The sequence below is a fragment of the Varanus komodoensis genome, unplaced genomic scaffold, assembly GCF_004798865.1.
Source record: "Varanus komodoensis strain SLA01 unplaced genomic scaffold, ASM479886v1 scaffold14_3, whole genome shotgun sequence".
Lineage (NCBI taxonomy): Eukaryota > Metazoa > Chordata > Lepidosauria > Squamata > Varanidae > Varanus > Varanus komodoensis.
This window is the reverse complement of record NW_025335439.1, coordinates 1,387,571-1,404,653: the sequence shown is the minus strand read 5'-3', so window position 1 is coordinate 1,404,653 and position 17,083 is coordinate 1,387,571. Positions and strand designations below refer to the sequence as shown.

Sequence of the window (17,083 nt, the reverse complement as noted above, 5' to 3'; positions counted from 1 at the left end):
TTTGGCAGCAGGTCTCAATTAAGCTGCTTGACTTTCAGAGTAATTTCACTGGTTTAATCTGAACAGGTCTTAGGTAGATGCTCTTCTGCAGATTTCAACGCACAGCACCCAGTTTTGAAATATCAAACTTTGCCTAGCTTTCCCCATTATTATACTTTATAAAGTTTGAGGACAACAACATAAAAGTTTAAATAAAGATGCATTTGTATTCAGGTTTATTTTATTTTAAGAAGGGAGCAAAGGAAGTAGATTACAGTTACCTCAAAAGTTGCTAAACTGACAAAGATGCTAGAAATAAATGCCATGCTCTGTAATGATTAAGACTTAACTTTTGATAAAGCACTAAGGCTTCACTTGACATCCACTGCTAAAAGAATATTTCTATTGGGAACAGGGGATGTGGATTAGACATGAAATAGCTCCCAGCTGCAAGAGGCCTTCTACAGATGTACAGTACGCTAAGGCAACAGAGGAGAACCAGCTGCTAGGGTAACAAATTGAAAAGGCTCCTTTGACACAGGCCTGATCAAACAAAGATAGATCATTCAGAGCAAAGTGAATAGAATTCTAGCAGGAGAGACGAAAGGGTAAGGATCTGTCTTATTTCCTAGCACTTAGGCAGAGCTACTGGTAAGTTAGCAGTAAAATAAAACAAGAATAGAATTAAACTTTTAATCATTTGCTAGAGAAACAGGTTTCAGCCCAGTTTAAAAAAATCTCATAAATGTGCTTAAAACATCACACTGAAACTACCATGATCTTAAACATTCCTAGAAATAATTTGAGGCCTCTCAACAGATATTCTCAAACATCTTGTCTAAACTATATAGTCCTCTATTTGCATGCTTACTCAGCTATAAAGTTTAAAGTGGGAGTCAGTTTGAATTCTTTGCTTCTCATACTGCCAGGCAGAAAAAAGCAAAAGCAGTGAACACAGATAGATCGGCTTAAGAAAAGAACTGGCAATGCATCAGTGTTGGGATCTACAGCCCAATTCACACATAGTCATCTCAGGCCAGTAAAATACATTGGTAAAGAGGGTTTCTTCTGCATTAGTCTGAGGAAGGCATCCCACAATGATTTATCTCCCCCTATCACTGAGAGAAAGGTAAGAACCATGTGACAGATTTTCAAGTATTCTATTGGCTCAGGATTCTCCTTGCCATTTCTGTCTGTGGCTACACTCCAGCAAAAGATAAAAGTGGAAACTTTCCCAGTTGGAGTCATAAGGAGGACACAAAGCCATGAAAATGAATGCTAAGACAATGATCGCTTTTGAAAGGATAAATGACTAGTGCCACTCAGGTAAAAAACGAACTGGAGGACACAGAGAGCGGTTGCTGCAAAACTAAGTCAGTTGCTACAAAAATGTCTGTGTATAAATCCAATAAAAAGTAAGGGCACAGTTGGGATGCCTTGCTCAGTAGTTATGCTCCATTCTTTAGGCTGGTGTGAGAAAGGTATCCCACAACTGGATACATTAAAGCTAACTATCAATTTGTGTGGGTATAAGATTTATCTACAAATTGTATCTACTGTGCTGTTACCTCCTCTGGAGTGTCCTCCTGATAAAGGAGATACCAACAGAAGCATAGGTGTTGATTTCATTTAAGTCTATTGATTTAAAAAATGGATTTTTCCAAAATGGCCATGCTGGCTGCTAAGCTAGTTGAGTGTGCTGTGACACAAAGACAACAGAGAGGCGTCTTCCCGCACAGCCCTAAAATATGCATGCTCTTAACCATTGCCTAATGTGGATCTGGGTACTTTTTGCCTATAAATGTTGGCTGAAAGTGAATAATGAATCACTGCCTAAAGGACTGGGTAGGTTTAAGGTAGCTCTTTACTGCCCTGTATTCAATTTGTGTCAGTCCCTCACATGCAGGTTGAGAGATTAGGACAAGAATTAGGATCAGCTGCTGAAACCTGTGAAACAAGGTACTAGTTTCCAAAATGAACACAGGACCCATCCTGTGTCTTTTTCAAAGTTAGTAGCTTCTTTACTTAACCCAATAGCTGATATCTCTCCTATTCTATGTGCATAAGTAATGGCTACCAGGAATAAGATTTTTTGAGGCAATATTCTGATACAGATTTAAATGCTTCAAAATGAGATTTTAATAAGAGGATCAAATGTAGGCTCCACAATAGGAACCCATGAATTGTGGGAAGGCTTATCAGAGATACTTCTCAAAGAATCTTAATGGAAGACATCTTGGTTTTGTTAGAAATGAAGAGATAGCTAGTATCTTGTCTGTGCATGGTGCTGGGTTTTAAGTCCCAGCTGAAGCCTGCTTGGAGAAGGAAGTTTTCTGATGCCTGCTGTTATCTATTTATCTTGGTTGTTGTAAGAGGACCCACCTCCCTCAAAGCTGGTGTTACTTTGCATGATTCCTAGAATGGTGAGTCCCTCTGAAATTTTGAGAAACCTTGTTATCAAGGAAGTGAAGGTCTGAGTTGGTGAGTAACTTGAATTATCTGACATTCCTTCTTGATGATCTGAGTCTAGAAAGGCAGGAATAGCCACTGTAAGGGCCACGAATGCAGTTTAGCTCATGAAATGATGGCAAGGTAGGAGATTGTTAGGGCTCATATGTCTGGCAGATCCATTAAGTCTACACTGTGCTGATGTTGAAATTTCATGATTCAGCTTGTGGTTTGAGCACACTGAAGAAAGGCACAGGTGACCCTTTGCAGTATCAAGTATGGCTCTGAAGTGGAACAGAGATGGTGTTGGTGTAAGTTGGCTTTTTCCTGTACTGATGGAGACAGACGGCTGTTAGGAGAAGATCCAGTAAAGCTTTTTTGGCTGGAGAAGGCCTTAAAAAGCAGGTCATCCAGTATGAGTAAATCCCTTTGAGATACAGGTGAGCCACCAGGAATATCATGGTCTTGATAAAGACATGGGTTAGTGGGATGGCCCAAAGGGCATGGTGGTATATTGAAAGGGCTGGTACTGCTGGGTGAAGTACAATGTATATGATGTGAGGAGATTGGAGTACGGAGATGGGCTTTGGTGATGTAACCCAATGTAAGAAATTGTCCTTTGTGAAGGGCTTCTCTGATCATCTGAAAAGCTTATGTACTAAAATACCTGTACTTGACAAGTCAATTGAGGGATCTGGGATCCAGTATGGTCTGTCATTCTGATCTTTTTTTAGAAACTATGAGAAGACTGAGTAAGAGCCATTGCCTTTTTCATGGGGTGCAGCCTGTTTTAAAGCTCCTATCTGAGGTTAATTTCATAACATTTCTGAATTTTTACATATTTTGCCAGGGAAGTAACAGAACAATTGATGAGGTGGATTTTTCCACAATTTAATATGGTTGCCCTTGCTGATGGTATGTAAGATCCAGCAGCCTAATGCTGATTGTCGCTGGACTGAAGGGAAACACCAGAGTTGTCTTTCCACCTTGCGACTGCTGACATCTGGTTTTGGCTGACTGGAAGAAAGGATATCGTTTAGCAGAGAAACTAGATGCTTCTCTAGAAGTCTTTTCTAGCAGAAAAGACCTATCCTCCTATTCTCTCTCCTGAGAGGAGAGGGCATGACCTATTTCTCATCTTTGGTTTCTGTGTGGATGCTTTTTCTCCAAATAGTTGTGCTCCTGTGAAGGGCACTGTGGTGTGAAATTGTCCACACGTAGTATCTACATCCCAGTGCTCAACAATAAGATGGGACAATAAATCCTATTAGTGGCTGGAACAGGCCATGCATTAAACAGATGTGTGGCATCTGCTAAAAAGGCAAAATATTTTGAAACCTCAAGTAATCATCTATACAACATAGAGTGATTCAAGCCTTAACTGTTCAGAATATCCTCCATGCATAGTAAAGAAGCTCTAGTGAAGTATTAAAACACTGTTGGTGCCTGCATGGCTAAGGCTGATGGCTTTGTTACCTTATCTTAATGCTATATGAGGCCCTCTTTCCCCTGGTCTTTAATGGGAACATCTTCATCTTCTGGTAGGACTGCCCATGATGAGAGTACTGCCACAGAAGCATCTGTAAATAATGTTTTACGTTGTTCCATGAGATCCTGTGGAAGTATGTAAAAAAAATCTGTGCTGCTTTAGATTTGATTTCCATTCCTCTCTTGGAGGAAAGGGTGCCTCTCTGTTGGTTTGCTGAAGTTCTGGGAACACTGGAGCTCCTCTGGATTGCTGTTGTTTTTTTCTCTGGTTCTGCTGATTGAATGGCTAAGGAAGCAGTTCCTTTGGACAATAAAACAATTATCCTGATCCATTCAGCTGTAACCCAGACTGGGTTTTGGCATGGAAACAGCTTTGGTTGCCCTTGTTTGATGAGTTATACCAGGGAGTGTGATCCTGCTTATATTCCTGACTTCTTGGCAAATTTCAATACTATCAACTTGGGTATCTTTCTTGGCTGACTGTCTAAAGCTTGGAAGGTGGCAATGAAAGACAGCCTTCTTAGTAATAGGCCCCTGAATATGAAACAATTCTGTCATTCTTTTGGCTCAAGGTTAAGACAACTGAGGCACTTTAATACATTATTTAATGGACTGATGGGAGCACCCAGGTCTGGTATTTTAACAGTTTTACTATATTACATATTATTTTAGTCATATTTTACATGTTATATTCTAGAATAATTTTATTTTTATTGTATTATGATCCTGTTGTAGGAATTGCTATAAACCACCCAGAGAGCTTCAGCTACCGGGCAGTACAGAAATAAAACGAAATGAATTTTTAAAAAGTAAATTATACGAAATCTCTATTGAAAAACCTGTCAAATGCTATGTCCTCTATTGAATAAAAATGATTACATTCAATGCACAATCTCTATTTTTAAAATTGTCTAATGCATGTCCTCTATTGTTTCTATATCTAACCATTTTCATGCACTCTAATTCCCTTGATCATACCACCCTCATAGCTGGATTGGACCTTTCTTGATGGTATGAGATGGCAAGCTGCCATTGGACCTTTCTTGATGGTATGAGATGGCAAGCTGCCTATCAAAGGGGAAAACATCTCAGGTGTTATCAGCAAAAATGCTCTTCTTGAAGGAGACAAGGATATGCATGCTCTTGGTTTTCTGACTATCTTTACATGAATTAACCCCTTTGTGATTGATTGCAGTCTTGGAGTTTGACTTCTTCACCAGGGAATTTACAATAAAGGTGTAAAAGAAGCAGGAGAAGAAACAGAAACCAAGAGAAGTTTGGACTTTTTTGTTTAAAGGAGAAGTTGGGGAAGCTTTTATATCTGGAAGAATATAGAATAGTTAGAAGTTGCATGTTTAAGCAGGATAAAGGAGAAATGGCTCTTCCTGGGTGAAAAACAGGGATGACTGACAAGGAAGAATTTGCGACCAATAGAGTACATGGTCCCTGCTTTTCCCTGGGTGGGGTGGGAGTTAACCCCTTGTGGGACATATTCCTCATATCAACCTGCAGAATTGAGGTTATCTGCCAACAAATCACATGCCTTCATCATTTTTCCAAGATCTGAGTAGAATCAAAGAGGCAACATTTACAAGATAACTAGTAGAGGATAAACTTCCTGGTGTGCTAATGATGGCAGTCGAAGAAGAACTGAGCTCTCAGTGGAAGCCTCCTCCTGCATGCTGGGCTTGTCCAGAGGCTCAGTTCCCACCAAAGAATAATCAATCAGGTTTGGAATCTTCCTGAAACAGCTCCATGCATGTGTGCAGAGCCTATATGTGTTATGTACAGAGACCGCAGAAAAATAAAGAAGACACCCTGCTTCCTGAGCACAGTGGCGAACAGAAGTAAAATCGTGCTCAATTCTAATTCAAGAATTCTCAATTCTTGTTAAATGTGTAACATAAGGATTAATTCCAAGATACATAAGACTGCCAGAATTCATAGAAAAAGGGTATTTATTTCTTTTTAAAATAAGACTGATCAAAATTAAAGCTACCCAAATGGACAGAAAATATGTATTGCAGTGTTAGGTCAAACAATTTGCTACAAGAGAAATACTTTTACCTTTTTGTTCCTTAACATAGCTTTCTTTGCAGTTGTGCATAAGCTGCAGGATCCATTTATGCTGGGCACCAATGCACTGCCAAGCTGGATCCCCTTCTGCATGGAGGTCAGAAAGGTATCTGTAGAATTCAGATAAGGAAGAAATGAGACTCGGATGTGGCACGTACCACACATGACCTTCTCTCCTGCTCAAAGCCCCCCAAAAGGAGGTTACCAGAATCCTGAAACAAATGTATCTAAATACTTAAGTATCAGTGAACCATTAACACAGCATCTCTTTGTCTACTCAAAAGTAAGTCTCCATGACTTCAATGAGGCTTTCTCCTAGGTAAGCAGGAAAATAACAGCCATTCCAGGGATAAACGATACATTTATTACTGCACAAAATTTCAAGGACTGAAGGACACCACTATTCATCAGATTCCTTTGGTGTTTTATCCTACTAAAAGTGTAAATTATCTAACAAAATCCACGATACTTGTATTATCAGCAATTGCTTTGTAAACAGCACTTTTAATACATTTTATGCTGACTATACTTTATTTGATTAATTTCTAACATCAGTGTTCATTAACTCCAAACATATGTGCAGCTATAGCTACAGTTCAAGGCAGCACTGTATATGATAACACGGGCCAATAGCAAATTATGACTGGTAGTGTTATGCATGTCTGCTCAAAAATAAGCCTCACCAACTTCAATGGGGTTTACTATTCAGATAAGCAGGTGTAGGATCACTGCCTAATGGAACAGTCTGTGTTATAGGTTTCTGTGTAACACAGATCCAGTTCTCAAGTGGAACAGAAAGGCAGCTGATCTCAGTATATGGAAAGCAAAGTTACAAATGCAAGCCTTCAGTAATTTCAAGAAGTATTATTCACATAAAGATTCCTGATAGGAAAAAAAAAATCCTTCGCTAGTGGGTGGGGAGGGTTCAATGTAGAAATATAGCTTGAACTTATGTTTCTGATAATGCAAATAATTTGAAAAATGAGAAAATTGCCTAATGATGATGATGTCAAAGGCTTATGATGATTCAACTTCATTTTTACCTCCAATGTGCTACTGTATGTGCTACTTTTATGTTTTACATCATGTACTTTTTAATGGGTTTGCACTAGTACCACTATGCTATTTATCAAGGCTATAGCCATCTATTCAGTAGAACAGGTAGCTGCAAACTATTATTTTATTTTTATATTTCTATCCTGCCATTCTTCAGTAAATCCAAAGTTGCCGTGCTTTGGGTTCCAAGACATCCTTCATCCGTACACTTATCAGGCTTATACTTTCAAAGTTCCTTCAGATCCTGTGACCAACATTAATTACAAATTCACAATAATATTAAAAAATAAAACCCTCTATCAATTCATTTTGGGAGGGTACTTATATATCACCTATATCACTGAAAAGCAAACTAAATTGCTTTTGAGCTCATTAAGAACCTACAAAATATATGTTTGATCAGGGGTTTGACCTAATACAAGTAAGAGGATATTGTTAAGCCAGCACACATTTCTTTAACTTTAAAATGTTATCTTTCAATGAAAAGCTGAAAAGGCAAGGTAAATGAATTTATCCAATTCCTTATAAAGAGTGATGAAGAAAATTTATTATTATAAAATATACTTCTAAAACTGTGCAGAGCCTTGGGGTGGAGCTCCTCCCAATCTATGCTCTGCCCTGCTGCTTCCTTCCCTTTCACTCAGTGGTGCTGCCTCTTCATTTTCCCCATGCCTCTTGGGAGGAGCAGGAGGAGCCACTAAAACATCCTTTAAGCCGTTGGATGAGCTCCAGGTGCTTAAGCAAGCTGAGCTGTTAGAAACTGAGTTTGGCAAAGGAACATTGGTCATTATCCATGCTCACAGTCTGAGACTGGGGGTAAAGGGTACACAGGACCTCATTCAGAAGCTTACCTGAATCACACTGAGGTGTATGACGGAAAAGCAGGCAAACGTCTTGACACCACATTCATAACATAGTTTGACCTTCTCCAACCTGCTGCTCTCCAGATGTTTTTGGACTTCAATTTCTATCATATACAGTCAGCATGCCTAAAGGTCAGAAATGCTGGACAGCTGAAGCCCAAAACTTCTGGAGGGTACCAGGCTGAGGACGGCTGATACAAACTGTGATGTGACTATCAATAGGTAAGTAGAACCAAATGAACCAAATATTTCACCTGAGGGAGAAAAAATGCACAGTTCTGGCATCTATGCATGTATGAAGTTATGCAAACCCAATCAGCCTTTTTTAAGGAAGAGTGTGTTACAAGAATCTTTTCTTGTCCATCATATTTAAAATAGGCATAGAAACCTTCCCTTGCCTCCTAAAGCATATAAGCCTAGCTCTTAAAGATCTGTAAGCCTAGATCTTTATTCCTGTAAAAATGTGGGGAATTAAATCTTGTAGAAGATTCCTGGTATAATCTAGGAAAGTGATAGTTTTGCCTAGATGATAAGATAATCACCTGGTTCACACATAAGGGAGTTCCATAGCCTCACTGCCTTCCAGAAACAAGTGCCTATGCTCCTTTCAGTTTGCTGTGACAGCACTGTTGTGCAAGCAGTGGGGTGTGCTTGTGCAATACAAAGGACAGGGTGACAAGGGTCAGCATGGTGTAAGCATCCCACTGATTTTGCCCCATGACACCAATGAGCCTGGCATTAAAAGAATGCACCATATAAATGAAACTGCTTGGAATCCAAGCCTCACCTACTCATTGTAGCTTAAGTTATACCTTGAAATTGGAACCAGTTTCAATTCTCAGGAACTGAATTAGATATAAGACTTTTTCAAACTTACTTAAACTACTAAATGTTATTTAGCCAATGGTAAGGCTGTGGTGCATGGCCAAAATTTTGTATACCCAACCTCTTCTTCGGAGATGCCATGGATGTGAACAACCCACCTGTAACCTTAGGACAGATGTCACACTTGATGGCTTCACATGACATGACAACCCACAATCAGAAATTGGATGCACAAAATGGCACCTGCATGCACCACAGCCTCACCGCATGCTGGCTGTCATGTTATAGGAACTGCCCAGCATGTGAGCTGGCACTAGGGCTGATGGAGAAGAAAGAATCAGCAAAATCCACCTCACTCCTTCCTCCAGTGGGGTGCCTCCACTGGACTGCGGTTCCTTCCACGAGCAGAAGGTGGAAGGAACAGCAGTTCATTTGTGTAAGAGTAGTTCTGGATATACAGGGATTTTGCCATTACTTCCCAATGTTGTAAGAGTATTATCAAAGAAATAATCGTGCCACATAAACGAAGAAAAGACATACAAGGGTCACCTTATATAACGTTTTTGGTCATGCAAAGTTGATGGAGTCTCAAGTAGTTTATTCAGAAGCAGTTCTCTTAATGCTTCAACACGTGTTTCTACTTCAGCGTAATCTATGGTTAAATAAAGAGCAAATTATCTTAGCATAAAATCACAGGAATTTAAACTGTAGCATGCTAAAGTTTAGTCTATTTTAACCATATGAAACTACAGGATATTATACCACTATCACTTGATAAACTTCTTTTCTCCTCAATTATATTTGATAGTTCTCCGTCTTCCTGTCTAGTCTTGTCTAGTCTTCATTGGAAAATTAATCTGGAATAGCTCCACTTTATTAAATTAAAAGACTGACTGATGTTATCATTAATTTCATCTCATTCTATTCCAGTGTTAAAAGTAACAATTTATTTACAGGTCTAGAAATAGGGTACTATGAAGAACATAAAATATATTTAATAAAGAGCAATACAAAAAGAGATATAGAAAAATTATACCAAGATTCAGAACCTCTTCCTGCATAATTTAGCCTTTCAAGTTTAGCCTTGAAATATTTTTATTCAATAATTCTACAAAACTGCGGACTACATTTCTTGAACAAGTACGCCCAAAGAAGACACCCCATAACTCAATCTGTATCATGACACATAATGCAAAAAAGACAGTTATGCACAGTGTAAACTAGTGTAAATTTCTGTGATAGAAATCTTTGCATAGACATTAAGTAAATATTCTGAAAGTTGCAAAATATTCAGCATAAAGCAGAAGGCAAGATGAACACAGGACCCATCAGTTTGCTCTGTACAGTTAATTTTCCCCTAAAACAGTTGATTAATCAAATTAAAAGCTCACATTTTTTGAAGACTTGAACTTCAGTCTTCCCAAATAACGACTTTGCTTTTTCATAGTCATTAATCACAACATCATAATCTCCCTTAAAAAAACAACACAAAGAAAATTCAACTTAAGAAATGCACTGCTATTTGGAGATAGCAAGTATACCACATTTTAAAGTATCAAATACCTTTTGAATGTTTCTTTCAATATTCAAAGGAAGATTGAAAAGAAACTTGAAGCGCTGGAGAACATTGAGAGCATTTCGTGTTGAATCTGCCTTGTCTTTGCGACCCAAAACTTCCTGAAACAAGGTATCTGCAGTATTACTGGCTCCTTAAAAAAATAAAAAGGGAACAAGCATGCAAATAAGGTGCATATGATGCAGAGCAGAGTACTTAATTTAATCAACAGATTTGTCATGGTTATTATAGTGATTAATTACAGCGATGCTAACACAAATATCACAGAAACTCTTTTTTAACAAATGTTCTGAAAGTAATATTTTGTAAGTGTTGATCACTTAGCATTTTAATCTAGCGGAAACCACAGTACAGTTTAAGCAAGTTTTGTTCCTAAACCAAATGTTTTAACATCACTGTGGGGACTTCAGAGTTTGCTTTGGCTACAGCTATACAGTTTACATTTTCAGCTATACCTTATAGGCAATTTGATCATTACTTAACTATTCATTTTACTATGACAGAATACAATGAAATAAACATTAATTTCATTACTATTGATAATCACATAATTCAGGATTCACTCTTCCATCAGAAGAGAAATAGGTAACTGGAGATTACAGGAAAATGTACATAAAGGGTATCCCTATTCCTTTCCGTTAAATGATACACTTTAAGACTTTTATCAAAGTGAGGTCACTACCCTAAGTACCAATTAGAATCCATAATCTAATCTGTTTCCATAATTGTGAGCTATGTTGACTAGTTTTAGCAGATCCAGAGTCAGGAACATAAAGTCTATTATAAGTGACTGAGAGTGTCTGTATTACACTATTTACATTAGGAGGGCATGTTCAAACTTTCACTTGTAACATTAATAAGTATTTGATATTCATACTGCTGTATATTATATTAAAATGTTATCCCAGAATGAACAAGAAAAAACTCTTTACCTCTTTCCTCATAATAGGGATCTATTAGACTGCAAATATTTTTCTTTAAAAAGAAACAAAAAAAACCTTATATTTAATCTACCAGAAAAAGGTGAATGTTTTAGTTCTTTTGATGATTGCCTGTTTAAAAAAAACTTTCTACATTATCTGGTCTAGTGACTATAATTTAAGCAAAGATGAAAAAATTACATCAGTCTCACTGGGTGGCTTGCATGCCATTTTCTCTCGTCAACACTGTGGGTGGCCTGCTCATGTTAAAAGTAGCCTTTGTAAAATAATTGTTATATCTAAATAATGTTTAAACACTGTTGAAGTTTCAAACCCTGATGCAAGAAACTTTGTTTTGTCAGGAGAATTTATACTACTATATTCTATGGTTGTTAAAAGTACCCCCCCAAACACACAACTACCTGGTGTCCCAAAGTTGATATTGCTAAATTTTTATCTTCTGAAAATATTATAAAATGCCTGCTGAATATTTCATGTTTTAAATGGTTAAGGAATACAAGTGTTTCAAGGAAAATATGTTCTGTGTTCCAATAATAAAATATGGTCAAATAGAAGGATAAGCTACCTAACAAGTTCTTTTAAATGTGTTTGCTTAAATAAAGAAGCTACCTAAGCTTGTTCATCTACTGTTTAAAAACAGTTCTAAACTAAAGAGAAAAAGTATTTATTGCTAGCTCAAATGAAATTGTTCAGTTTCATTGGCTTAAAAACTTAGTTTTAAAACATGAAATCAAAATAAACTGGAAGCTTCAAAATCATTAGCATATTAAAAATAAGCCTTCTTCCAGTTAACAACGTGTGAAAAGCTCTTTTCTACTGAGAACTTGCTGGTAAAAAAAATCTGTTACAATTAATAGTTTCTTACTTCTGGTTAGAGAAAATGATGCCTATTCTGGTCAAATGGTCAGGAATTTGACAAGAAATAAGTATTTTAACAAACCTACTTTTAAACATTTTATATATACAGCTAATATTTTAAGCCAAGCAAAAATTTCTTAATTTTTGAAAAAACCTTATTTAAAAAGGTCTGTTAGACCATTTCAGTTAACTGGATCTTGTCTCTGACTTCAGTGAACCCTTATAATTGCTGCATTTATTGTATTGTAAAGCTAAAATGCTTTGATTTTTTTTAGGAACTTCCTTTCCTAGATATCCTGATATTAAAGAACTGATATATTGCAAATTTTGGCAACACTTGCTTCCTCCCAGCCTTGCCTGTAGGGAAAAAAAATATAAGATTTTGTAGGGCCAAGGTAAAATCTTTTTGTGCACATCAGTGGTCAAAAGCAGCAGTGAGACCTAAATAAAAGCTTCTAGTTTAATCTCTCTCTCTCTCACCCACCCCATTCTGACATTAAAAAAAATAGTGGTGGGAGAGGAATACCTTCAGTCATCAATACTGATTCCACAGAATGTGCTCATATTATCAGAGCCAGTTATGTGGAGGTAGTTTTGTACTTCGTGGTACAGCTCCAAGAGAAACACCCCTTGGAAACACCCCTTACTTTCCATTGAAGAGAATAAGAATTTCAAAATGTTCTGATCATGCACATAAAGAGTATTTTTAATTGTTTCCCCTCACATCACTATGTATAATCTTTTGATGAGGAATTGATTGTAGTCGTTACATTATGATTGCAGAAACTCATTCCTATATATATATTTTTTTCCGAATGATTTCATGTCTCTTAAAGGAAACATGAAATTGAAAAATGTTTTCTAGGAATTCAAGCTATTTTGCAGTAACCCCCCAGCCAGGCACATATTTAGAAAATCACCTTCTGAATCTTAATTGTATAAATTAAATTTAATACTAAATTTAATTATAATTTAGCAATGGAATTATGATTTGGCTTCAAATGCTCAACTATGTTTTTTTCTAGTCAGCAATTCAAATATTTTCTTCTCATCTTAATTTATTATGCTTTTCCCTTTTTATTTTGCCTCCACTACCATATTGTATAAGTAAGAGGCTGTGTCACTTTAGAAACATAGAAACAAAGCGAGTCAGGACCCTCCTGGGCCATCTAGTCTGACCTCCAGCTCCAGCCAGCTCCCCTTTGGTTCATATGAATTTAGATATAACATGAAGTTGAATACCTTACCAATAATTGGAAGAGTGAAGCTGGCCACATTGCACAACATTTCATGGAAGGCACCAAGACCGTAGAGAATTTTCTCAACAGAAGAAAGAACGGGACATTGCCTCTAATGCTGATCTGAAGGGTGCCCCAGTACTAACTTAGCTTTTCAAAAACCAAAGGAGCTTCCAGGGGGAATGAAGAATGGAAAAGACTGTTTCATTCCTCCATGAAATAATTCTGCTAAATGCTAATCTGGTCCAACCAACTGGACAGGAATCCAAGATCTTACTGTTCAAGGGAAAGCCACTTCCAATCATGAGTCAGCATCTTCAAAAGCTGGTAGAAAGCATCAGTGCTACCTTTTAGGGAGTGTCAGGAATTATAGAATGGACAGGAGGAACTAACAACCCTGCCCTCTTGCAAATGCAGTTCTGCCACTTGCTTGTGTAGTAGGAGCAAGTCTCTTTTCAAATTTTAGTAGAGAGCCAGGAAACTTTTAAGTTACAGAGACAGTTAATTTTAATAGATAATAAGATCTGGTGACAGAAAGCAAAACAATTTGCTTTCAGTATATTGTTAGTCAAAAATTCCTGGGCTTCTATCCCACCATTTTCAGATACTGCATTTTATAGTACACAAATTCAAATTGGGTTCCTTTGATTAACTTTCAACTGAATTTGAAAATGGTCTTTTTCCAACTTGAATATGCAAATCCAATTACAATTCAATAGGTTTTTGTATCAGAAATGTTATTCTGAAAATATGTATACATATGAAAATATGTATTTTTTTTCCTTATGGCAGAGTGGCCCACTTATTTATTTATGGGGCGGGGGGCAGAGAAAAATTGTTTAATGTTATGTAGCTTAGACTTTGAACCAACAATAGTCCTTTAGCATATATTAAGTGTTATAAATACACCCAGGAGCAAAGTACTGAAAAGCACAGAAAAACTGCAACCTTTCTATTGGCTGAAAATGGATAATTATTCAAGACAAGCTCTGTCTGGAAACAGCTTAACAGTTATATATGGCATAGTAGAAACGGAACTGTTGATAACCTTTATTCTCCAAGACTAAATAGCTATCAGTCATGTGACATTTGAATAATATCAAATATTATTGATATTAAAAGAAAATTCATGTATTTGAAAGCATTTTTATGATCTATATTAAAAATTCTATATAATGGGAAATGTTGGATAACAATTTAGTATAACCCATTAAATTATGCTTCTAAAACCTGCACCATATCCATAAGTCAGCATATCACTATGTGTTAATTTTAATTAACCTAAGTTAACTTCATATTTTTAATCTTGCCAATTCTCTATTTAAAACTTAATGAATATCTATGAGACATTTTCCTTCCTCTCTTTCTGTTACAGCTACTGAAATTCTGCCATGGCTGAACTTGAAAATGATCAGGGAGGATCTGTCTTTGCCACACATCAAACTTCAAGAAATAGGCCTGAACTTGTTATAAAATCTGAGCTCTGTAAGTAGGTGATGTTAGGTGAACAAAACTTACTGTTCAGAACATTCTCTAGTTTTTGTGTCATGGATCCTTCCACTTTTTCTGTTCCATCTGCTTCCAGTTTTTGATGGATTGCTAGAATAAAATATCTTGTTAGATGCCATCTCTTTTAACAGGTGAGACTATTTGACTGAGCTATAGTCTTGTTAGACCTAAGCAGCACGTGTGATGCAAGAGATCTAGTGAAGCAGGCATTATGAAAGGAGCCAGATACTCAGACTTCTAAACTCTGCTCTGCAGCTAGCTTACATTATGATCTTCAGCAGTAAACTTGGAGCCATGAATCTACAGGAGACATAATTTCTTTAATCTTCTAATTAACACAAAAGTTCTATAGCATACATTTATCTTTACATAGCATAAAATAGGGTTTTTATACAATGACTAGAAATAATTGGACTCTCAAGATGCAAATACATTTTCAGCTAGTTTATGCCTGTATTATCATGCTGATACATAACTAATCTGAAAAGGTAAAGACAATTATTTGGCACTTTGGAATAAACCAAACCAAAATACAATTGTTCTCTCACTAACTTGCAACTTCCCCTTGTAATCTCTCTCAAACCACTTTTTTTGCTAGTGTGTTAAGGTCTGTAGTTCTCATACTCCTAAGCTGTCATTGTATTGTTTATTTAGAGGAATCTTCCTGTAAGATGCCAAGGCAGCTGCCAAACACATATACACGCATCTCTTGCTTCCATCTTTCTTTCCCTGTACCTACTGACCTTATTCTCCTTGCTCTGCTATTCTCTACTGTAGCCTGCACTACAGCAGATTTCAAGTGCAAGAGAGGATGGGAATTTTGGATATAACATGTGGCTTATGAACAACAAGCACACAGGACCCCTGGATATGGGTTAGCATAGGAAGTCACATGCTTTTGTAAGTTCCTATTGAAGCTGTAACATTGAAATACTTCCAGTTTCATAAATGTTGCTTGAGATTGGCTGTAGGATAACAATCAGTCAAGTCATTCCTACCAAAGACAGGAAATGTCCTTCATTCGCCAAGGGACAGGAAGCCTGTACTGCAGGACCATACTCTGTAACAGTCTTGTTGATGAAAATTAGAAATGAACTTATCACACAAGCCAAATATGCCAAGATAGATACTAACTCCTCTTGCACTGTGTTACACATGCCTATGAAAACTTGAATTAAAAGCAACTATCCATATCACTGTAATTTTTAATGCTTCAAAAAACTGGTTGTAGATATGAGAAATTTTAAAGAGGCTGACATAAAGTTGCATTAAACAACATTTACTGGAAGCAAGTGCAGTAGGAAGTGGTTGCTCTGTTGATCCAAAAAGATTAAAATCAGGTAAATAGTATCTTTGTACCTATCTGATCCAGTAAATCACCTAAGAAACTTTCTAACCTTAATCACCTTGCATGTTTATACACACATGCTAAAAGACACAGATGCTACTTCTGTTTTGTTTCTCACACAGCAGAAATGGAAAACTTCTGTAATCTCAGAAGCTATTCTGCTACTGGTCAGTCAGTGGTCCAAAGCAGGAAATGTATCTGGCCACACATGCTGACCTCTGCACAAACAGTCAGGTTTAATTATAAAGTCAGCTCCATCTAACAGCAACAAGCTTCAACAGTTACGGAACAAAGGGAATTATGTAAAATATTGCAAAGAAAGATAAAGCAATGAACTATTAAGTTCTTCTTCTTGCAACTTGAGAAAACTTTGTGATTGAAACTGTGATTAAAATCTTGACTGAAACTTGATTAAAATCTGATATGATTACCAAAGGCTAGGGGAAAAAAAAAAAGTTCTAGTGCTGGATCTGACTCCCAGCCCCCCACCATTAGCTTTCCAATTGAAATGAAGACATTTGAGAATCTGCAATTCTCCAGATTTAGTAAATTCAGCTGTAGAGTATTACCTCACTTCCCTACTTTGCCCCCCTTGCATTCACTGCTTACCCTTGCATAATCTCAAATAGACATTGGAAGACCCATATCATGCCACTTTTATGTAATTTCTAAAATACAAAGACTGCCAGTGTGAGTAAAAAGCAGAAAATAGTCATGTTTAATCCAATGTCCACCTTGCAAATGTTATGAGAGCGGTTTTTTTTAACTGAAAGGGTATCTGATAAGAATATTTAAGATAAAATAATAAATATTTTAGATGAATTTTAACATTAGTATTGTGACATTGATTTCATTTATGCAGACTTAATGCAAGGCAG

General features: G+C 36.9%; 1 protein-coding gene across 9 annotated transcripts in view; it reads right to left on the bottom strand.

Annotated features, from left to right (window-relative positions):
• EXOC2 (exocyst complex component 2) overlaps positions 1-17,083 on the bottom strand; it is a 98,208-nt gene that overhangs the window by 63,442 nt on the left and 17,683 nt on the right. For all 9 annotated transcript variants that reach the window (XR_006414150.1, XM_044424508.1, XM_044424509.1 and 6 more), the window contains 5 exons: positions 14,867-14,947; positions 10,299-10,444; positions 10,127-10,208; positions 9,285-9,387; positions 5,983-6,101 (listed from right to left, as the gene is read on the bottom strand). Coding sequence is in view for 8 of the 9 variants with exons in the window: in XM_044424508.1 (XP_044280443.1) it covers positions 5,983-6,101; positions 9,285-9,387; positions 10,127-10,208; positions 10,299-10,444; positions 14,867-14,947 (531 nt within the window). In the remaining variant the exon portion in view is untranslated. The remainder of the gene's footprint in view (positions 1-5,982; positions 6,102-9,284; positions 9,388-10,126; positions 10,209-10,298; positions 10,445-14,866; positions 14,948-17,083) is intronic.